This window comes from Stegostoma tigrinum, chromosome 3 (assembly GCF_030684315.1).
Source record: "Stegostoma tigrinum isolate sSteTig4 chromosome 3, sSteTig4.hap1, whole genome shotgun sequence".
NCBI lineage: Eukaryota > Metazoa > Chordata > Chondrichthyes > Orectolobiformes > Stegostomatidae > Stegostoma > Stegostoma tigrinum.
Window position 1 is genome coordinate 106,668,878 of NC_081356.1, and position 17,774 is coordinate 106,686,651.

General features: G+C 39.5%; 1 protein-coding gene across 3 annotated transcripts in view; it reads left to right on the top strand.

The window, feature by feature from the left end:
* The first annotated feature begins 565 nt into the window (after positions 1–565).
* Positions 566–17,774, top strand: part of aggf1 (angiogenic factor with G patch and FHA domains 1) — a 56,182-nt gene continuing 38,973 nt past the window's right edge. The window contains exons 1-6 of one of the 3 annotated variants that reach the window (XM_048528030.2): positions 571–617; positions 732–805; positions 13,411–13,595; positions 14,832–14,931; positions 15,250–15,560; positions 17,302–17,433. In XM_048528030.2, the coding sequence (XP_048383987.1) occupies positions 13,425–13,595; positions 14,832–14,931; positions 15,250–15,560; positions 17,302–17,433 (714 nt within the window). In that variant the 5' untranslated portion in view covers positions 571–617; positions 732–805; positions 13,411–13,424. Of the gene's footprint in view, positions 806–4,068; positions 4,287–13,410; positions 13,596–14,831; positions 14,932–15,249; positions 15,561–17,301; positions 17,434–17,774 lie in introns of those variants that run through there. The other 2 variants (XM_048528029.2, XM_059644811.1) reach the window with 2 other exon arrangements.

Sequence of the window (17,774 nt, forward strand, 5' to 3'; positions counted from 1 at the left end):
CCTTCGTTTGGACCAGAATTTTCTTTTGCTGAACCTAATTGAAACATCTGCTTAGATGTCTGTCACTACTTATCCACTGACTTTCCACCAAGTTTAGTTTCCCAGACAGCTTTAAACAACTACTTCTTCGTAACTTCATAATTGTCCTTAATTAAATTGAGAACACTGATTTGAGGATAGTTTTTCTCTACCTCAAACAAAATTTGAAAAACTTTTATAGAGTAATTATTTAACTTAATTTCACTGGTATCACCAAGTCTAGATTCTGACATATTTTGGAGGGCTTCAGGTGTAGAGGAATTGCCTAGTCAGAAATGCAATTTCTACGATGGGGATACTCAACTCCTGACTACACTAACACAACGACTGCCCAGACAGTGGAAAATCTGGCCACCGATGATCCGAAGCTCTCTCCTTTCGTCTTGGACACCATTCCTTCTTGGGCGTTCAAAGGCACAGTACAACCCGCAGGGGGTGGGGGGTGCGTAAAGCAGCCGACAACGTGCTCGTTCCCTGGATGAACGCGGCGCTTCGTGCGTCTGACGTCACCTCGCCGGATGGGGACGGGCACGTAACCCCTTAGATGTTAAGATGGCGGCGGGTGTTTCAGAAGCCAAGTATAGGAGCTTTGCAGCAATTGGCTTTTTAATTCACGGAACGCGAAATAGATTTGACATGAAAAGGGATGTAGCGGGTGCCGGGCAGTAATGTGATTTATTTGCTCTTTTTAGGTCTGACATGTGAGGCCAGAGTCAAACCTTTGAATTGGGTGCGGAGACTGGGCCTGTTGTCGTTGATTTTCATGGTAAGACAGAGAGAGGGGAACATGTCTAATCTAGAGAAAAGGATGGAGATGTTAGGGCTGAGGGTGGTCTGTCCGCGACAATTGCAGGAGACAGGGCAGTGTTCAACCTGTAAGTTCCTCGCTTAGAATGAACTTCAGTTGAGTTCAGATGGAGATCATTCTACCTGAATTTATTTTTTAAAAAAAGAACCGTAAGAACTGCGGATGCTGTCAGTCAGAAGCAAAACCAGAAACTACTGGAAAAGCTCAGCCGGTCTGGCAGCATCTGTGGAGAGAAATCAACAGTTAATGTTTCGGGTTTGGTGACCCTTCCTCAGAACTGAAGATTTCGCTCCAAGGGAGCTGCCAGACCTGCTGAGCTTTTCTAATAATTTCAGTTTTTGATTCCACCTGAAATGTTATCCCGTCTTTGTCTTTTATCTGTTATTTCTAGTATTTTCCTGTGCTGTTCACAGTGTCAAGGATTGTTAGCTCCGTGTTCCTTTCTCTCTTCTGATGAGTATTCTTTGGCTTTTTGCGTTGTTGGTACTTGTCAATGGTGATTGCTGTGATTATACAATGGTCTTTAAAAAGAATGGATCAAATTTAGGTACAGGGCAGTTTGCAGAGAATCAGACAACAGAAGGAGGCTATTGAGTCCACAATGCTTGATTTGGCTGTTTTTGTTTTAAAATAAAAATCCAATTCTGAGTTAGTGCCTTGGGATCAAGAATGTCTTGAGCTTGGAGATTTTCCCAAAGTGCCCATTGTCAACATAATTATTTTTAAGTGTAATCACTCTTAGAATGTAGGGAATTATTGTAACCAATTATTGAACACAGATCCTTCAGTCATTAGAGATGGATTGCTCAATCGATCTTGCTTGATGTCTCAATGTTGGCCTGAAAAGTTAGACAGTTCTTTTGTTCCATGGCACAATCACCCAACAGTACAATCTGGGTCTCAGTTTAGCATCTCCTGCAAGAGATGGCACCAAATGTAATGCACCTCAGTCAGTGCAGCTTCAAATTGTTAGCCTAGAACTGTATATGAATCTCTAAAGTATGGTTTGCAGTCATAACCTTTAGATTTAGCAACGGGCTGTTTTTAAATTTTATCATCAATTGCCCCGGGGATGGTGATGGTGGTTGGTTGACTTCTTGAACTGCTGCAGTCTTTGGGTTGTTGGAAAACACAGTTCTGTTCGGATGTGAGTTCCAGGATTTTGACCCAGTGACAGTGAAGCATGGTCAGACCAGGTTATATTCCAGCAGGTTTATTTGAAAACACAAGCTTCCAGAGCCTCAGTCCTTCAGCTGTTAGTGAGAGAGGTAGTATCAGACACAGAATTTTTAAGTAAAAGATCATAGAGTCTCATCATTGATGAGGATGTACTAAGCAAAGCTAAGATGCTGTTATGTCTTTAATTGGTCGATTAATATGTAGATATAAATCCCAGATTTTTCCTTCAGGTCACAGTTCTGAGAGAGCTAAATGTTTTGTCAGTGTAATGAAGAGGTGACGTTTTAGGTCAGACAATGGATGTTTGGTGTGGGCCCTTTTTTAGAATCTGTTTGTTTTAGTTTGGAGTCAGGCTGGTTTTATTTCGTAAGAAGGAATTTATAAAGTACCATATTGACTACCTATAAATTGCGTGCTTTTTGAACATATAAAATACATATGCAAATATAAATTCACCCCGTAGATTCACGTGATATAGTTTCAGTTAGGATGATATGTGAAAGGGGCTTACAGGTGATATTGATCCTAGATCTGTTTTCTTTGCCCTCCTTAGTGGCAAAGGTGGTTAAGGAGGTTGGTGAGTTACTACAGTTCAACTTATAGATGGTGAACACCATTGCCATGCGTGGCGGTGAAGGGATTAAATGTTGAAGATGTGGGCTGGGATCCCAGTCAAGTGGTCAACATTGACCTGGATGGTGTCAAACTTCGGGGAGTTGTTGGAGCTGCACCTGTTCAGGCCAGTGGAGAGTATTCCACTACACTTCTTATTTGTCCCTTGTAGAAGGTGGATGGTATTGGGAGGCAGGAGATGATTTACCCATTGCGGAATTCATGACTTCTGACCTGACCTGTTCTTATAGAGTTATATGGAATGGAAACAGACACTTTCGTCCAACTCATTCATGCCGATCAGATAACCTAAACTGATCTAGTCCCATTTGCCAACATTTGGCCCATGTCCCTCTAAACCCTCTCTGATCGTGTTCCGATCCAGATACTTTTTAAATGTTGTAATTGTACCAGCCGCCACCACTTCCTCTAGTAGTTCATTCCAAACACGCAGCATCTTCTGCATGAAAATGTTGCCCCTCAGGACCCTTTTAAATTTTCTCCCTCCCACCTTAAACCTATGCAGTTTAGCTTTGGATTTACCTACCTTGGGAAAAGGCTATTCACCCTGTCCATGCACCTTGTGATTTTGTAAACTTCTCTAAGGTCACCTGTGAGCCTCCAGTGTTCCAGGGAAAAATGCTACAGCCTATTCAGCTTCTCCCTTTAGCTAAAATCCACCAATCCTGGCAATATCCTTGTAAATCTTTTCTGAACCCTTTCAAGTTTCACAATTTCTTTCCAATTGCAGCAAGACCAGAATTGAATGCAGTATTCTAAAAGTGGCCTAACCAATGTCATGTACAGACCAAACATGACATCCCAAGTTTTATACTCAGTGCACTGGCCAAGGAAGGCAAACGTACCAAACACCACCTTTACCACCCTGCCTGTGATTCCACTTTCAAGGAACTATGCACCTACACCCCTAGAAACACTCCCCAGGCCCCTACCAATAAGTGTATACATCCTGCCCCGATTAGCCTTTTCAGGTTGTCACACCTCACATTTATTTTAATTCAGCTCCATCTACTGCTCATTGGTCCATCTGACCAAGGTTCCATTGTACTCTGAGCTAATCTTCACTATCTGCTATGCCACCAAATTTGGTATCGTCTGTAAAGTTACTAACCATACCTCCTGTATTCACATCCAAAGTATTTAAATAAACGATGAAAAGCAGTAGGCTCAGCACCAAGATTTGTCACACACCTATGGTAACAGGCACCCAGGCCAAAAAGCCACATTTTTATGTGGCGATTCCAGTCCAGTTTCTGATCATTGGCAGCCCCCAAGATGTTAATAGTGAGGATCCAGTGGTGGTAATTTTATGAAACATCAAAGAGTAAAGTTCAGATTCTTTCTTGTTGGAGATAGTCACACAGTGGCACAGATGTTACTCAGCAGTTACAAGCCTAAGACTAGATGATGTCCACGTCTTGCTGAATGTGCTTAATATCTGACAAGTCATGAATGGTGCTGAACATTGTGCACACATCAAATGTTCCCATTTCTGATCTGATGGAGGGAAGGTAATTGATGGAGCAGGCGAAGATGTTGGGCCTAGGACGCTGCGTTGAGGAACTCCTGCAGAGAAGTTCTGGAGCTGAGATGACTGATCTCCTACAACAACAAGCATTAGTGCTTGGTATGACTAAAACAAACAGTCTTTTTTTTTGTCCCCTATAAATCACATTATCTCCAATTTTGATAGAGTTTTCTGATGTGATACTTTTTTAAATGTTGCCTTGATGTCAAGAGTAGTAGCTGTCACCTCTTGTCTGGAGTTTACTAATTTGTTCATTTTTGGACTACAGCTATAATGAATTCAGGTGCTTAGAGGCCCAGACAGAAACTAAAATGAGCAGTATTTTCTTTGCAAGTGCCTTTTGTTAGCACTGTCGATGAACCAAGGCTATTACCTAACAGTAAAGAAAATTTCTATGGTCTATATCTCAAAGCCCAAATGAACAGTTTCTATGTGAAAATGACACTCATCCTTTACAAAGCTCGTATTATAATGCCTTCACTGGGTCTTGCAAAGTCATCCATCTGATAAAGCGTTTTTATATCAGACAGGAGAATTTAACTCCTATTTTAAAAACAAAGCCACATGCTATGGAGGCAATTATATTTGATTTCTGGATTTCGTTGCAACAGTCCAGTTTTTGATGGGATCTACGTGATTGCCTCCCGCATTACGAAGATTTCTATGTTAGACTTGTATCAAAAGTACCATGTGTTTGGTGTAAGTTTGTTAATATTGATTAATTTTCTTATGCAGTGGTTTTGTCGTCACCATCATTGTACTCATTGCACAATAACAATGCAAGATACATGCAGATAGAAGAGGCTTCTCAGTACATCTCGGTTCGTCTGTCTTCTATTGTGGGCTCTAATTATTTCTTAAATTATTGTAGGATTTTAAATCCATGCCATGTCCGAGAGTATTGATCCTTTTATTCAGCAATTTTCTGATAAAAATCCACTTGTCATGTATCACACAGAATAACTTTATCAATTTTTCTGTTTCCTATCATAGAGTGATTAAAAAACAGATGGAGGGCATTTTACCAATCATGCCTACACTGTCTTTTGGTCAAGTTATCTAATTAATCTCATTCGCCCAGCCTTTTTCTTTAACCTTTTGAACACTTAACCAAGTATCTTTTGAATGTTTACATTGAAATCTGTTTTAAACTCTTAATAGCAGTGCCTTCTCTTACTGCCTTTGATTCTTTTACTAATTCCCTCAAATTTGTGTGCTTTCCACCACTTACCCGGAATTGCTCTCCTTATTTACTGTTATCAAAATTGTTCACGATTTTTGAATATCTGTCAAATCCTTCTTAGCCTATACTCTGCAGAGAATAACCCTACCCTGTACAAATGTCTCCACTTTAATTGAAGTTCTTTTTCCCGGTGCTATTTTAGTAAGTCTTTTCAGCATCATTTCTGAAACCTTTTAATTCTTCCTGAAGGATGGTGCACAGAATTTGCAAACTGCTTTAGCTTAGAGCTACCAGAATTTTATACAGTATGAATGCTTTCTTTTTGTAATTATGCTTCAAGAAATGAAACCAAAAATTTCTTAAGCTGTAACACTTCCCTACCATATTTAACAATGTTGTACAAGTTTATCTATTCGTTTACCCTCTTATAATTGTCCTATTTCTTTGCATAGGTTTATGTTCATTCTTCTTAAATTGAATCTACTCACACCTCTCTGCATTAAATTCCGTATGCCAATTTGTCCATGTCCTTCTGAAGTTTGTCACTGTGCCCTTTATTGTTTGTTTCATTTCCACATTTTGTCACTTTGTGTAATTTGAAATGCCCAAGTCCTGGTTGTTAATATACATTACAAAGCAGACGACACAAAGGTCGGAGGTGTCGTTGACAGTGTAGAGGGCTGTTGTAGGCTGCAGCAGGACATTGACAGGATGCAGAGATGGGCTGAGAGGTGGCAGATGGAGTTCAACCTGGATAAATGCGAGGTGATGCATTTTGGAAGGTCGAATTTGAAAGCTGAGTACAGGATTAAGGATAGGATTCTTGGCAGCGTGGAGGAACAGAGGGATCTTGGTGTGCAGATACATAGATCCCTTAAAATGGCCACCCAAGTGGACAGGGTTGTTAAGAAAGCATATGGTGTTTTGGCTTTCATTAACAGGGGGATTGAGTTTAAGAGTCGTGAGATCTTGTTGCAGCTCTATAAAACTTTGGTTAGACCGCACTTGGAATACTGCGTCCAGTTCTGGGCGCCCTATTATAGGAAAGATGTGGATGCTTTGGAGAGGGTTCAGAGGAGGTTTACCAGGATGCTGCCTGGACTGGAGGGCTTATCTTATGAAGAGAGGTTGACTGAGCTCGGTCTCTTTTCATTGGAGAAAAGGAGGAGGAGAGGGGACCTAATTGAGGTATACAAGATAATGAGAGGCATAGATAGAGTCGATAGCCAGAGACTATTTCCCAGGGCAGAAATGGCTAGCACGAGGGGTCATAGTTTTAAGCTGGTTGGTGGAAAGTATAGAGGGGATGTCAGAGGCAGGTTCTTTACGCAGAGAGTTGTGAGAGCATGGAATGCGTTGCCAGCAGCAGTTGTGGAAGCAAGGTCATTGGGGTCATTTAAGAGACTGCTGGACATGCATATGGTCACAGAAATTTGAGGGTGCATCCATGAGGATCAATGGTCGGCACAACATTGTGGGCTGAAGGGCCTGTTCTGTGCTGTACTGTTCTATGTTCTATGTTCTAAAGTGCAGGCCCCTAAGGAATGCCACTGTATATTTCCCTCAAGTCAACAAAAGAGCCATTCATCGTTACGTTTTGTCCCATAGCCAGTTTTGTACTGAAATGTCATGGTCCCTTTAATTGGTGCTTTGGAATTTCAAAAGGCAACTAAAATAAAGACCATAAATAATCAATCTCATTTGTTACTCCACCAAATAGCATGATCAAGTTAGCTAAACACTTGGTTTTTTAAAGGAGTCTGTGCCATACAACAATAAGATGATCTTTCAGCTACCTCTTCTTAACACTGAGATGGTTTTAACTTGATGGATAGGTTCATTTTGGCACCCATTATACATTCTGTTTAATTAGATCTTGGTGAACTTGTTAATCCATCTAATGGCATGTTTACTTTGTACTTGCTATTTATGCTCCTTATATGTTCTGCATTATGCTTTCAAATGATCCACTTCCTAATCTTAAAAATGTATTGCTGAATAACTTCCCCCAGTCAATTTTCTTTACAGTCCTTAAATTTTTTTTCAATATAACCCCTTTTATTTGTCTGTTGTGTTTAACATATTTCTGAATATCAAGTTATGACAAACTGGCACATTGTTCGATAGCAGGTGTGCAAAGGTTTCCAGTATGAAAATATAAAATAGGACCAAAGGTAGACCATTAAACCTTCAAGCTGCCTCCTCAATCAGATTATAGCTGATCTGTTGGTGTTTGGAATTCCATATTCTCATCTATCCCTGATAACTTTTGATATTGTTTCATTATACTAATCCGTCAACCTTTGCCGTAAAAATATTCAATAACACTGCATCTGCACCTTCTGAAACAGAGTTCCAAAACTGCACAACCTTCAAGGAAAATCCAATCAACTGTGCCCAATTTTAAAGCACTGTGCCTTAGTTCTGGACTTAAGAGGAAACATCCTTTCCATGTCCATTTCATCCTGAACTTTTGGGATTATATACACTTCAGTTGAGTCACAGCTGGCTCTTCTAAACTCCAGTGGAAACAAGCCAAGCCTGTCCAACCTATCTCTTTGAAATAACCCCCTTCATTTTCTGTATCAGTCTGTTAACTACCTCGTTATTTACACTTATCCTTGCGTAAGGAGACAAAATTGTACACAGTATTCAAGATGTGGTCTCATCAATGTCCTCAGTTGGTGAAACATAACATCTTCCCATTATGTTAACAAAAACAGAAGTTGCTGGAAAAGCTCAACGGGTCTGGCAGCATCTGTGAAGGAAAAAAAAATCAGAGTTAATGTTTCAGGTCTGGTGAATGGGTCACCAGATCTGAAACATTAACTCTGATTTTTTTTTTCTCCATCGTATACGCATCTTTTCTGATAGCCGTCCTATCTTCTATTCATGCTAATATCTTACCCAGTAACCTCTGATGTAGCACCTTATCAAATGCCTTCTGGAAAGCAATGGGCTTCCATTTATCCTTAGCACGTATTACTCCTTCAAATTTGTTTTCACTTAATTTCCCTTTCATCAAACCATGCTGACTCTTTCTGATTAATTTGAGATTTTTTGAAGTCTGCAGCTATAACCTCTTTAATGATCAGTTCTAATTGACAGATGTCAAGCTAATTTTTCATTGTGCTATTTATGAATACCAGATTTGCTTCATTTGTCAGAGAACCCGCTTTACAATTACCAACTCTAATTGTAGTCCACTTGAGTTTCACCAGTTTATAAGAAGTTATCTTATACCAAGTGGCAATATCATAGATGTTCCCTCTAAACATCAACTTAAATTTACTTCGCACAAAGTTAAATTCTTTAAATTTCATGTACACAGCTGTGTAAAGAAAACCTACAGGAATCTGTATTTAAACAAGTCACCAAGGTAGTCCATAAACTAGGTGTACATTAGGTTTTTGGTGGTTATCAGTATTAGAAGCACAACACTGTGATGGAATGTCATGCTGCAGCAGTAGCTTGAGCTGTCATCACTATGTGCTAGCACTATGGAGATAAGTTTCAGGAGATCCAAGAAAATACAGGGTGATAGTTTAAAAATACCATGATCTGAGAGTGTTAAATTCTGAGATCAATGAAACAACTCTGGAATAACACCAAAAGAGGAGAAAATCAATTAGCTCCTAGAGCCTGTTCTGCTATTCAACAAGATTATGGCAGACTTGCGACTTAATTCCATATACTCAGATATCACTCTAACTTTGGTTAACAAAGTTACTCAATTTCTGTCTTGTTAGCCATTAATATAGAACAGTTATGTTTTCTTCATTACCAAATTGACATTGGTCAGAGAGGTGAAAGTTTCTATCACTCTTTACATGTAGAAGTATTTCATAATTTAATTCCTGAACAATCTAGCTCTGATTTATAATCCATGTTCCTTAGACCTAGGGTCCATAGCTATCAGAAATGATCTCATTTGCCTTCTGTTCCTTTTAATATTTTGAGAATTTTGAACAAATCATCCAAAAAACTAAATTATTCCTGTAATCACTGCTTGCAGTTCAACCCAAGTATTGCTGTAATAAATTTCTGTTAAATTTCCTTCACGCTTAGTATGTCTTTTCTACAATGTCAGGCTAAGAATTTCTCTCTGCTCTAGGTGAACTTGGTTATGTGATCATTATTAAATAAATGGTCACAGTTTAATATTGCACATGATCCGTAATGATCTGATGCGTACTAGGAAAGTGAATTGGGTTCCACTGAGCAGTTTACTGTTGAACTAATGCTGAACAAAAGTAGACTGATGGGGCAGTAATTGTCTGGGTTGGATTCGTCCAGCTTTCTATGTACAGGATATACCTGGGCAATTTTCCACCTTGTCTGGTAGATGCCAGTGTTGTAACTGCATGGGGAGCTTGGTAAGGGATGCGGTAAATTTTGGAGTATAAGTCTTCAGTACTGTTGCCAGAATGTTGTCAGGGTCCGTAGCGTTTGTAGTATTGGTATCTCCAGCTGTTTCTTGATATCGTGGGATGAATCAGATTGGCTGAATTGGTATCTGTAATGCTGGGGACCACTGGAGAAGGCCAAGATGAATCATCTGCTGGGCACTTCTGGCTAAAGATTGCTGCAAATGCTTCATCTTTATCGTTTGCATTGATGTGCTGGGCTCTTCCATCATTGAGGATGGGAATATTTGTGGAGTCTTCTCTTCCACTGAGTTATTGAATTGTCCACTACTATTTGTGACTGGATGTGGCAGGACGGCAGAGTTTAGATCTGATCCATTGGTTGTGGGATTGCTTAACTATGTCTGTCACTTGCAGTTCGCCACAGAAGTAGACCTGTTCCATAGCTTCACAGCTTGACACCTCACCTCATGTTTGCCTGGTGCTGCTCGTGGCATACCCTCCTTCACACTCTTTTGAGACAGGGTTGATCTTATGGCTTGATGGTAGTGGTTGATTGGAGGAATAAGCTGAGCCAAGAGGTTGCAGATTGTGCTGGAGGATAATTCTGCTCTTGATGGCCCACAGTGCCTCATGGATGCCTGATGTTGAGTTCTTAGATAGTCACCCCGTTTAGCTCAGTGATAATGCCAACACAATGGAGATTATTCTCAGTGTGGAAGCAGGACTTCATCTTTACAAAGACTGTGTGATGGTCATTCTTACTGATACTGTAATGGACAGATGCTTCTGCATCTGTAAGATTGGTAAAGATGAGGTCCAGAATGTTTTACCCTCAGGTCAGTTCTCTCACCACCTGCTGCAGCCCCAGCCGAGCAGCTATAAGCTTTAGCAGTTAACCAGCTCGATTAATAGTGTTGCTGCCTAGCCAGTCTTGGTGGTGGACATTGAAATCTCCTACCCAGAGTGCATTTTGTGCCTTCACCATCCCCAGTGCTTCTTCCAAGTGTGTTTCAACATGGTGTATTAGATTCATCAGCAGGAGGATGGTACATAGTAATCTGCAGGAGGTTCCCTTACCCGTATTTAACCTGAAGCCATGAGACTTCAGAGTCAATGTTGACAAATCCTAGGGTAATTCCCTCCCATCTGTATACATCTGTGCCATACCTCTGCTGCATCTATCCTGCCCAGGGAGCAGGAGGTATCCAAGGATGGTGTTTGTGATTTCTAGGACATTGTCATACTCATGGAATAATAATTACAATGTCAGGCTATTGCCTGCCTAGTCTGGTGTGAGACAGCTCTGCCAATTTAGGCACTAGTCCCCAGATTTAGTAGGGAGGGCTTCGCAGGATTGACAGAGCTGTTTCTGCTGTTGTCTTTTCCGGTGCTTATGTTGATGCCAGGTTATTCATCTGGTTTAATTTCTTTGAGACTGTGTGGCGATTTGATATAACTGGCCTGCCAGGCCATTTCAGAGGTCTTTGCTGTAGGTCTGGAGTCACATGTAGATGAGACCAAATAAGGACAGTGGATTTCCTTCCCTGAAGGACATCACACCACTGGATGTGTTTTTCTGAGAATAGTTTCATGATCAGCAGTAGATTTTTAATTCCAGATTTTCTTTTAAATTATTCAGTTCAAATTCCACAATCTGCTATGTCAGTATTTGAACCTTGGTCCCCAGAATATTAGCTGTGTTTCTGGAATAATGGTCTGGCAATTAATACCACTAGGTCATCACCTCCCTTCTCAACCTGATTTACTCTTGTCTGCCCTGAGATCTAGCTGAGACCCTGCTTGGACCCAATTTCCCACTCCACTCTCCTCCAGGGACCTTACTGTTTTCCAAGTGACATTTTTTTCTACCCACCCCCATCCCTTTTCCCTGAGGGGTCCACTAATCAGTTTCCCCAGGAACCTGATGCTCCTCACTTGCATTGCTCCAGACTTGACCACCCTCTCTCAACACTCCTCCCCAGGTAGCTGACCCTTTTGACTCACTGTAACCGCTTCTCGCTTGCTGGACCTGAGCCCTGAGCCCCTTTTTTCCTGCTTTCTACATACTCTGGATCCAGTCTCCCATACTGGCTCTGCCTCCATCCCCTGCTTAACAAGACAACTGTCAGAATGTAACTACAGCTGCTCACTTCTGAAGGAGCCCCCAATTGGAATATCTATCAGAAAACAGGTTCTCGATTAGTAAGGAGGTCAAGGATTACGGAGAGAAGGCAGGAGAATGGGACTGAAAATCATATCAGGCTTTACTAAATAGCGGAGCAGACTGCTTAGTCCAGAGAGCATAATTCTGCATCTGTATCTAATGGTCTTACATGAAGAGCTCTCTCAATTTGTTTTAAAAAGAATGAACAGGAGGAGTGACAATTTACATGTGATTGCCACTCAGAGAATCTGTCCCAATATTTTTAGTTGTCTCCATGAGTCAAGGGGAGCTTGAGTGTTCATAACAAAGCTTTGAGCCTCCTTTTATCTGTTGTTTCTGTGTTGTTTCCACCCTTTGACTACTTTCTTCTGTTGGCTGTGGCCTGCATTTGCCATATCCTGACTTGTGCCTGTGGCCAGGAAGCAGATCAGTTCCTGTTTCTGTGTGGGGCATGGTTGTCCTTTGTCATTGAGGCCCAGCTTTTGAAATCAACTGAATCTTGATGTTGGGTTGCTCATTTACTTGGGGGAAAGTGAGCACCATTGTTCTACCCTCCCCTGCTAAAATCCTCGGTAGATTTCAATGAGCTTTTGCGGAATGGTCTATTAAGCATTTGTTTCATAGTGTAACTATTCACTGCTCTCTTAATGTGAATATTAGTGAGCTTCCTTGTATTCCCACGATGGCATTCACCAAGCTAATGCAATTAATACTGGTCTGTAGTTACATAAACCAATAGTGTCCAGTATTAGCAATTAATAGCTAATTAGATATCATTGAATATGGCTCCTTTAAATGCTGTCGAAAATGCTGTTCACTTTTTAATGGGGCAGGTTTTTTTTGGTTGGAAAATCAAGTTATTTCTGACTGTTAATTAACCAACTTTTTAATTCAGAGTGCTAGAACACTTGGACTAAATATAGCAAGGACTTTTCCTGCACACGCTTATCAACTACTGACCTATTAGAGAAAGTTTATATTACAGAAAGTAGCCACTTGGCCCATTATATCATCTTCCGCGTTTATATTAAATCTGATTCTACTTTTAATTAATGTGATCATTGTAATTATTGTAAAATCTAGTGAAATGTGCATCTGATACAACTCAGTTAATAGCACCTGTCTCTTAATTGTGAGGAACCAGGTGTGAGCTCCCGTCTAGGACTTGAGTACAAAAAATGATGGCTAGCACTTTGTGAAAATGTTGCACAAGATACTGTTTCTAGACGTTCAACTGATGACTTATCTGCCTGCTCAGGTGGATGTAAAAGATTCCATGGAACTATTTTGAAGAATAGCAGAGTTCCCTATTAAACTAGTCAATATTTATCCCTCAGTCAACATCGCAGGAAAAAAAATGGCCATTATTCATATTTGACATCATATTTTCTTTATTGCAATAGGGACTGCGCTTTGTTGTGACATGTTTTGAAATGTTCACTGGTTATGAACAGCATTAAATAAGTCAGTGTTGTTTTTCAAATGGATGCTTTGTTCTGATTGCAGGTTATGGTTATAATATGGCAACCATAGATGGGGATGTACATTCAGATCCTGACTCTGAACTTCATGATCTAAGGCAGAAGGTGAGAAATTTGGAAGAAGAGTTAACATCTTGTAAAAGTCAGATTTACACTTTGCAGCAAGAACAAAGTCACACAGAGAGCTGCAATGAAAATCTTCGCAAGCAGGTAATCATTTGTCGAAAAATAATATACAACAAAATTTAAATCAAATATGTGTTAGATTAAAAATATTTTATGCAATTAAAATTTAAATGAAATATACTAAACAACTGCTTTATGTCTGGAGTTCATCATAGTGATTACAATACAGGAAGAGGCCATTCAACATGTCATACCCATGCTCGCCCTCTGACACCTTGCATCATCTCCTTTTGTCTTTTCCTCATTGCTATGTAAAATTTGCTTCCTAGATATTGATTAATTTCCCTTTGGAATTCCTCAATTGACTCTGCCTCCCTCATGTTTTTGGACAGTGCATTCTGTATCCTAAATGCTTGTTAGGTTCAATAGGTTTTCTTTGTGTTACCATTGCTACTTTTACAAATTGCCTTAAATGTGGTCTCTGGTTTTCAATCTTGCCAAGGTGGATTGGCAACTTGGCATTTCTGATTGAAGATTAATGCAAATGCTTCAGCCTTGTCTTTTGCTGTTCTGCCAGTGAGTTGTTTAATTATCCACCATCCTTCAGGACTGCAGAGCTTAGATCTGATCTGTTGATTGTGGGATTGTTTAGCTCTGTCTTTCACTTGCTACTTAAGCTGTTTGGCATGCTGGTAGTTCTGTTTGGTGATTTCACCAAGTTGATACATCATCTTTAGATTTGCCTGGTTCTTCTTCTGGTATGTGCTCCTGCTCTCTCCTTTGAAAAGGGTTGAACCTCTGGCTTGCTTGTAATAGTAGAGTGTGGGATATGCCAGACTGTGAGTTTGCACATTCTGTTGAAGTATAATTCTGCTGCTGTTGATGGCTCACAGCACCTTTATGGATGCCTGCTCTTGAGTTGCAAGATCAATTTGAAGCCTTTCCCACATAACACTGCATGCTATCATCCCCTTTTTTGTAGTTGACAGGTACATTACTATGCTACATTATTGATGTATTTTTCATGCATTAGTGACTATTTATTGCTGAATGGTTGTAGGATGTTGCTGTTTTGAGATTATTATAAACCATTTAAAGGAAGCTAGGTAACCACATAGTGAAGAAAGGAATAAAAGGTCATCCTAAGCACTAACGAGAAGCGGTTTATATTGGAACATGAACTATTATAGAGACTGTTTGAGCCCAATGGGCTGTCTCCTATGCCAGTAAATTCTATGTAACTGGTGTTTTTGATCAAGTGATTTTTTTTAAGTAGTTTTGTGATTTGCAAAGAAGTAATGCCTTGTCCCATGTCTACAGGTTAAAGATCTGACTGAAAAAATCCAAGGAGATAAGGAAGAAATTGGCACAGTTGATGCTGGAGTTCAGACCGATGTTTGCATTTCCCCTCATTATAAAGGTAGATGTTTAGAATTGTCTGGAGAAAATAAGACTGTTAGGAAACAGTTTTTTTTAATCTGCAACTTTCCTAATTTCATAGCTTATTTATCAGCTGATAGCACTTTGATCCATTTATAAAAGTATTGGAGGTAATTCCCAGAATTGGGTCACACTTACTTCTGGCAACTCCAGATATACTTGCAATGTTAACACTTTTTTCTCAAGAAAATTGTAGCATAATTATGTTCAGGAAAAATAGTGAAATGACTCAAATTAGATATTGTAGAAATGATAGCATCTAAATCTCATGACAGTACTTTGTCTTTCTGTTTCCTAGACTATTTCCAAAATGGAGCTCTGGATTTTCATAACCACTTGAATAGCGAACAAAATGGCAGGAGCGATTTTTCAAGGCTCGAAATTCATGGACCTTGTGGAAAAGTTCAGAATGTAATTGAGGCCCCCACCCAGTTCCAAACACAAGCACGTACAATCACTTATACTGAACAGGCTCAAACAGACAGCCATCAGTACACAGAACAGGCTCAAACAGAAAATGTCCAAGTAGATGGTTACCAGTACATAGGATATCCTGAGAAATCAACGCACTTGGATGGATATGGAGACCATTACACCAAAAAAGCAGAGGTAAGTATAGTATGTCATGATTTGAACCAGAGTTGAGGTTAAAAATATCACTTCTAATTAGCAAATGGGTATTGTTTTCTATCTGTGCCCATCAGGACAATTTGTAAGAAGTACCAGTTCATTTAGAAATCCAAAATATATACTGCATGAGAAGAAAGTGCTGATTTGTTTAATACAGAGACCTGATATTTGCAGATGAAAAGACAATGCATACACTATGTCTGCTTCAATTTAACAAATAGTTGACAGCGATTTGCTGGTTCATTTCTCGGGACAATTTGGAAATTCTGGCACCTTAGGATTGAAAAATAAACAAACAAAAGCAAGATATTTCTTACTGATAGAGAATAATGGGTGTGTGAATAACTGACATACCTGTACATCTGAAGTGGGATTAGCAGAGAACAAGTACTTCAGTATTAATACTTGAATGAAATAATATATAAACAGCAGTACAACTGATAGCATTATGCCTTGCACCTTAGCTCTGCATATCAGACTACATAGTTGTCACAGCTTTCTTCATGAAGTAGTGGAGCATCTAAGAAATGAGCTAATTATTTTGCCAGTGTCTGAAACTGGTTGTTTTAGCTGGTAAACACTTGTGTAAGTGCATTTTCCTGCCTTCCCTGTGTGTGAATTCCTCTTCCTCCTGCAAATCCTTGACAGCAATTGGCAGAACTCTAATCACTGTAGACAGAGTGAAAATTGGCAGGAACAGTGATCTGGCTGGAGGTCTGCAGAAAAATTTGGTAGTAAACGGCTAAGTGACAGAGCTACAACTGTAACTGTCAATAAATCTAACTTCCTTAAAAAAATGCCAAGTCCACCTTTTAAAAATGAATGCATTTAAATAGTGGAAACTGTTAGTGTTCAGTGCATTTAGAGTTCACAGGTCAAATGATGTGGTGCTGTTGAGGGATCTGTTGATTATCATCTGTTTTAGGTTTTAGGCTTTTGTATAAAGTCATTTTTTTGGGTTGACCTGCTCCACTTTTTGCAACATGATGGCTGGTTTTCAAGTGAAATGTCAGGATTTCCAGAATACACTTACACAGAACATTGTATTTGAGCTACACGTGAATTGTTATGGGGATAATCCTTTTAATTGTGGTGCAGTGATCATTGACATATCTAAGTAGTTTTTAAGAAAATGCTTCCTTAGCTGCACCCTTTATCATAATTGACACTAACCTACTGTAGCAATTATTGGTTGGGTAAATGGTTTTCTGTGCTCAAATATGATCGCTATCACTTTCAAAATGGCCATTATTCCCTCGTAAATTCGATTCCTTATTCTGCAAAGCTTTACACAGCTGTCAGTCCTATTGACTTCACTCCTCATTTAAAATTTTCATCCTTGTGTTCAAATGCTTTTATGGTCCTTGACTCTGTGTCTTCTGAAGTCTCTCACAGTACTTCTAGAACTCTCCACTACTTTTCTCATATCAGCCACTGTGCTGTTAGTTGCCCAGGACCAAGACAATGCAATCCTCTCTCCACATGTATAATTCCATATATTCTCCTTGTCAAAAACAACATCTTTGCTATCATTTGAACCATTACTCCTAATATTTCCTCCTTTGACAAATGATTGTACTTTACTCAAAATAAAACCCTGATCCCTCATTGATAAAGCTAAAGTAAAATGCATGAGTTCACCACATTTGGTGATCCAAAGGTTAAATGCATCAATACATGTTTACTTGATTCAAAACTCAATTTTATCTGGCCTTTCAAGGACTTGAAGAATACATCATTGGCAGACAGTTTGCGTGCAACTGCAGAAGCCGCCATGTCACAGACAGGCTTCACCTACGATGAAAGCAGTGGAATGTATTACGATTACAGTACTGGCTACTACTATGATTCGGTAATATGCATTGTTACCCCTTATTCTTAAATTAGCTTTTTGTTTCATTATTAACTTTTATTTGTAATAAGCAGTTTATTCACGTACCTGAACTATTATTGGACTATGTTCTATCATGAAGGTATAGTTTTTGAAAGTCATTGAATAATGATAAATTAGCGCAAAATATTGGCTAGACACATTATGAATGATGACTGATTTCAGACAGCATTTTTATAAAAGAGGTGTATTGGAACCATAATAAAGACATTTAATTTTGTAGTATGATTTGAGGACAGAAGGTTTGTTAAATTGAAGAACTGAACAAATCATGACTGTATTCACTGCAACAAAGAAAGTCG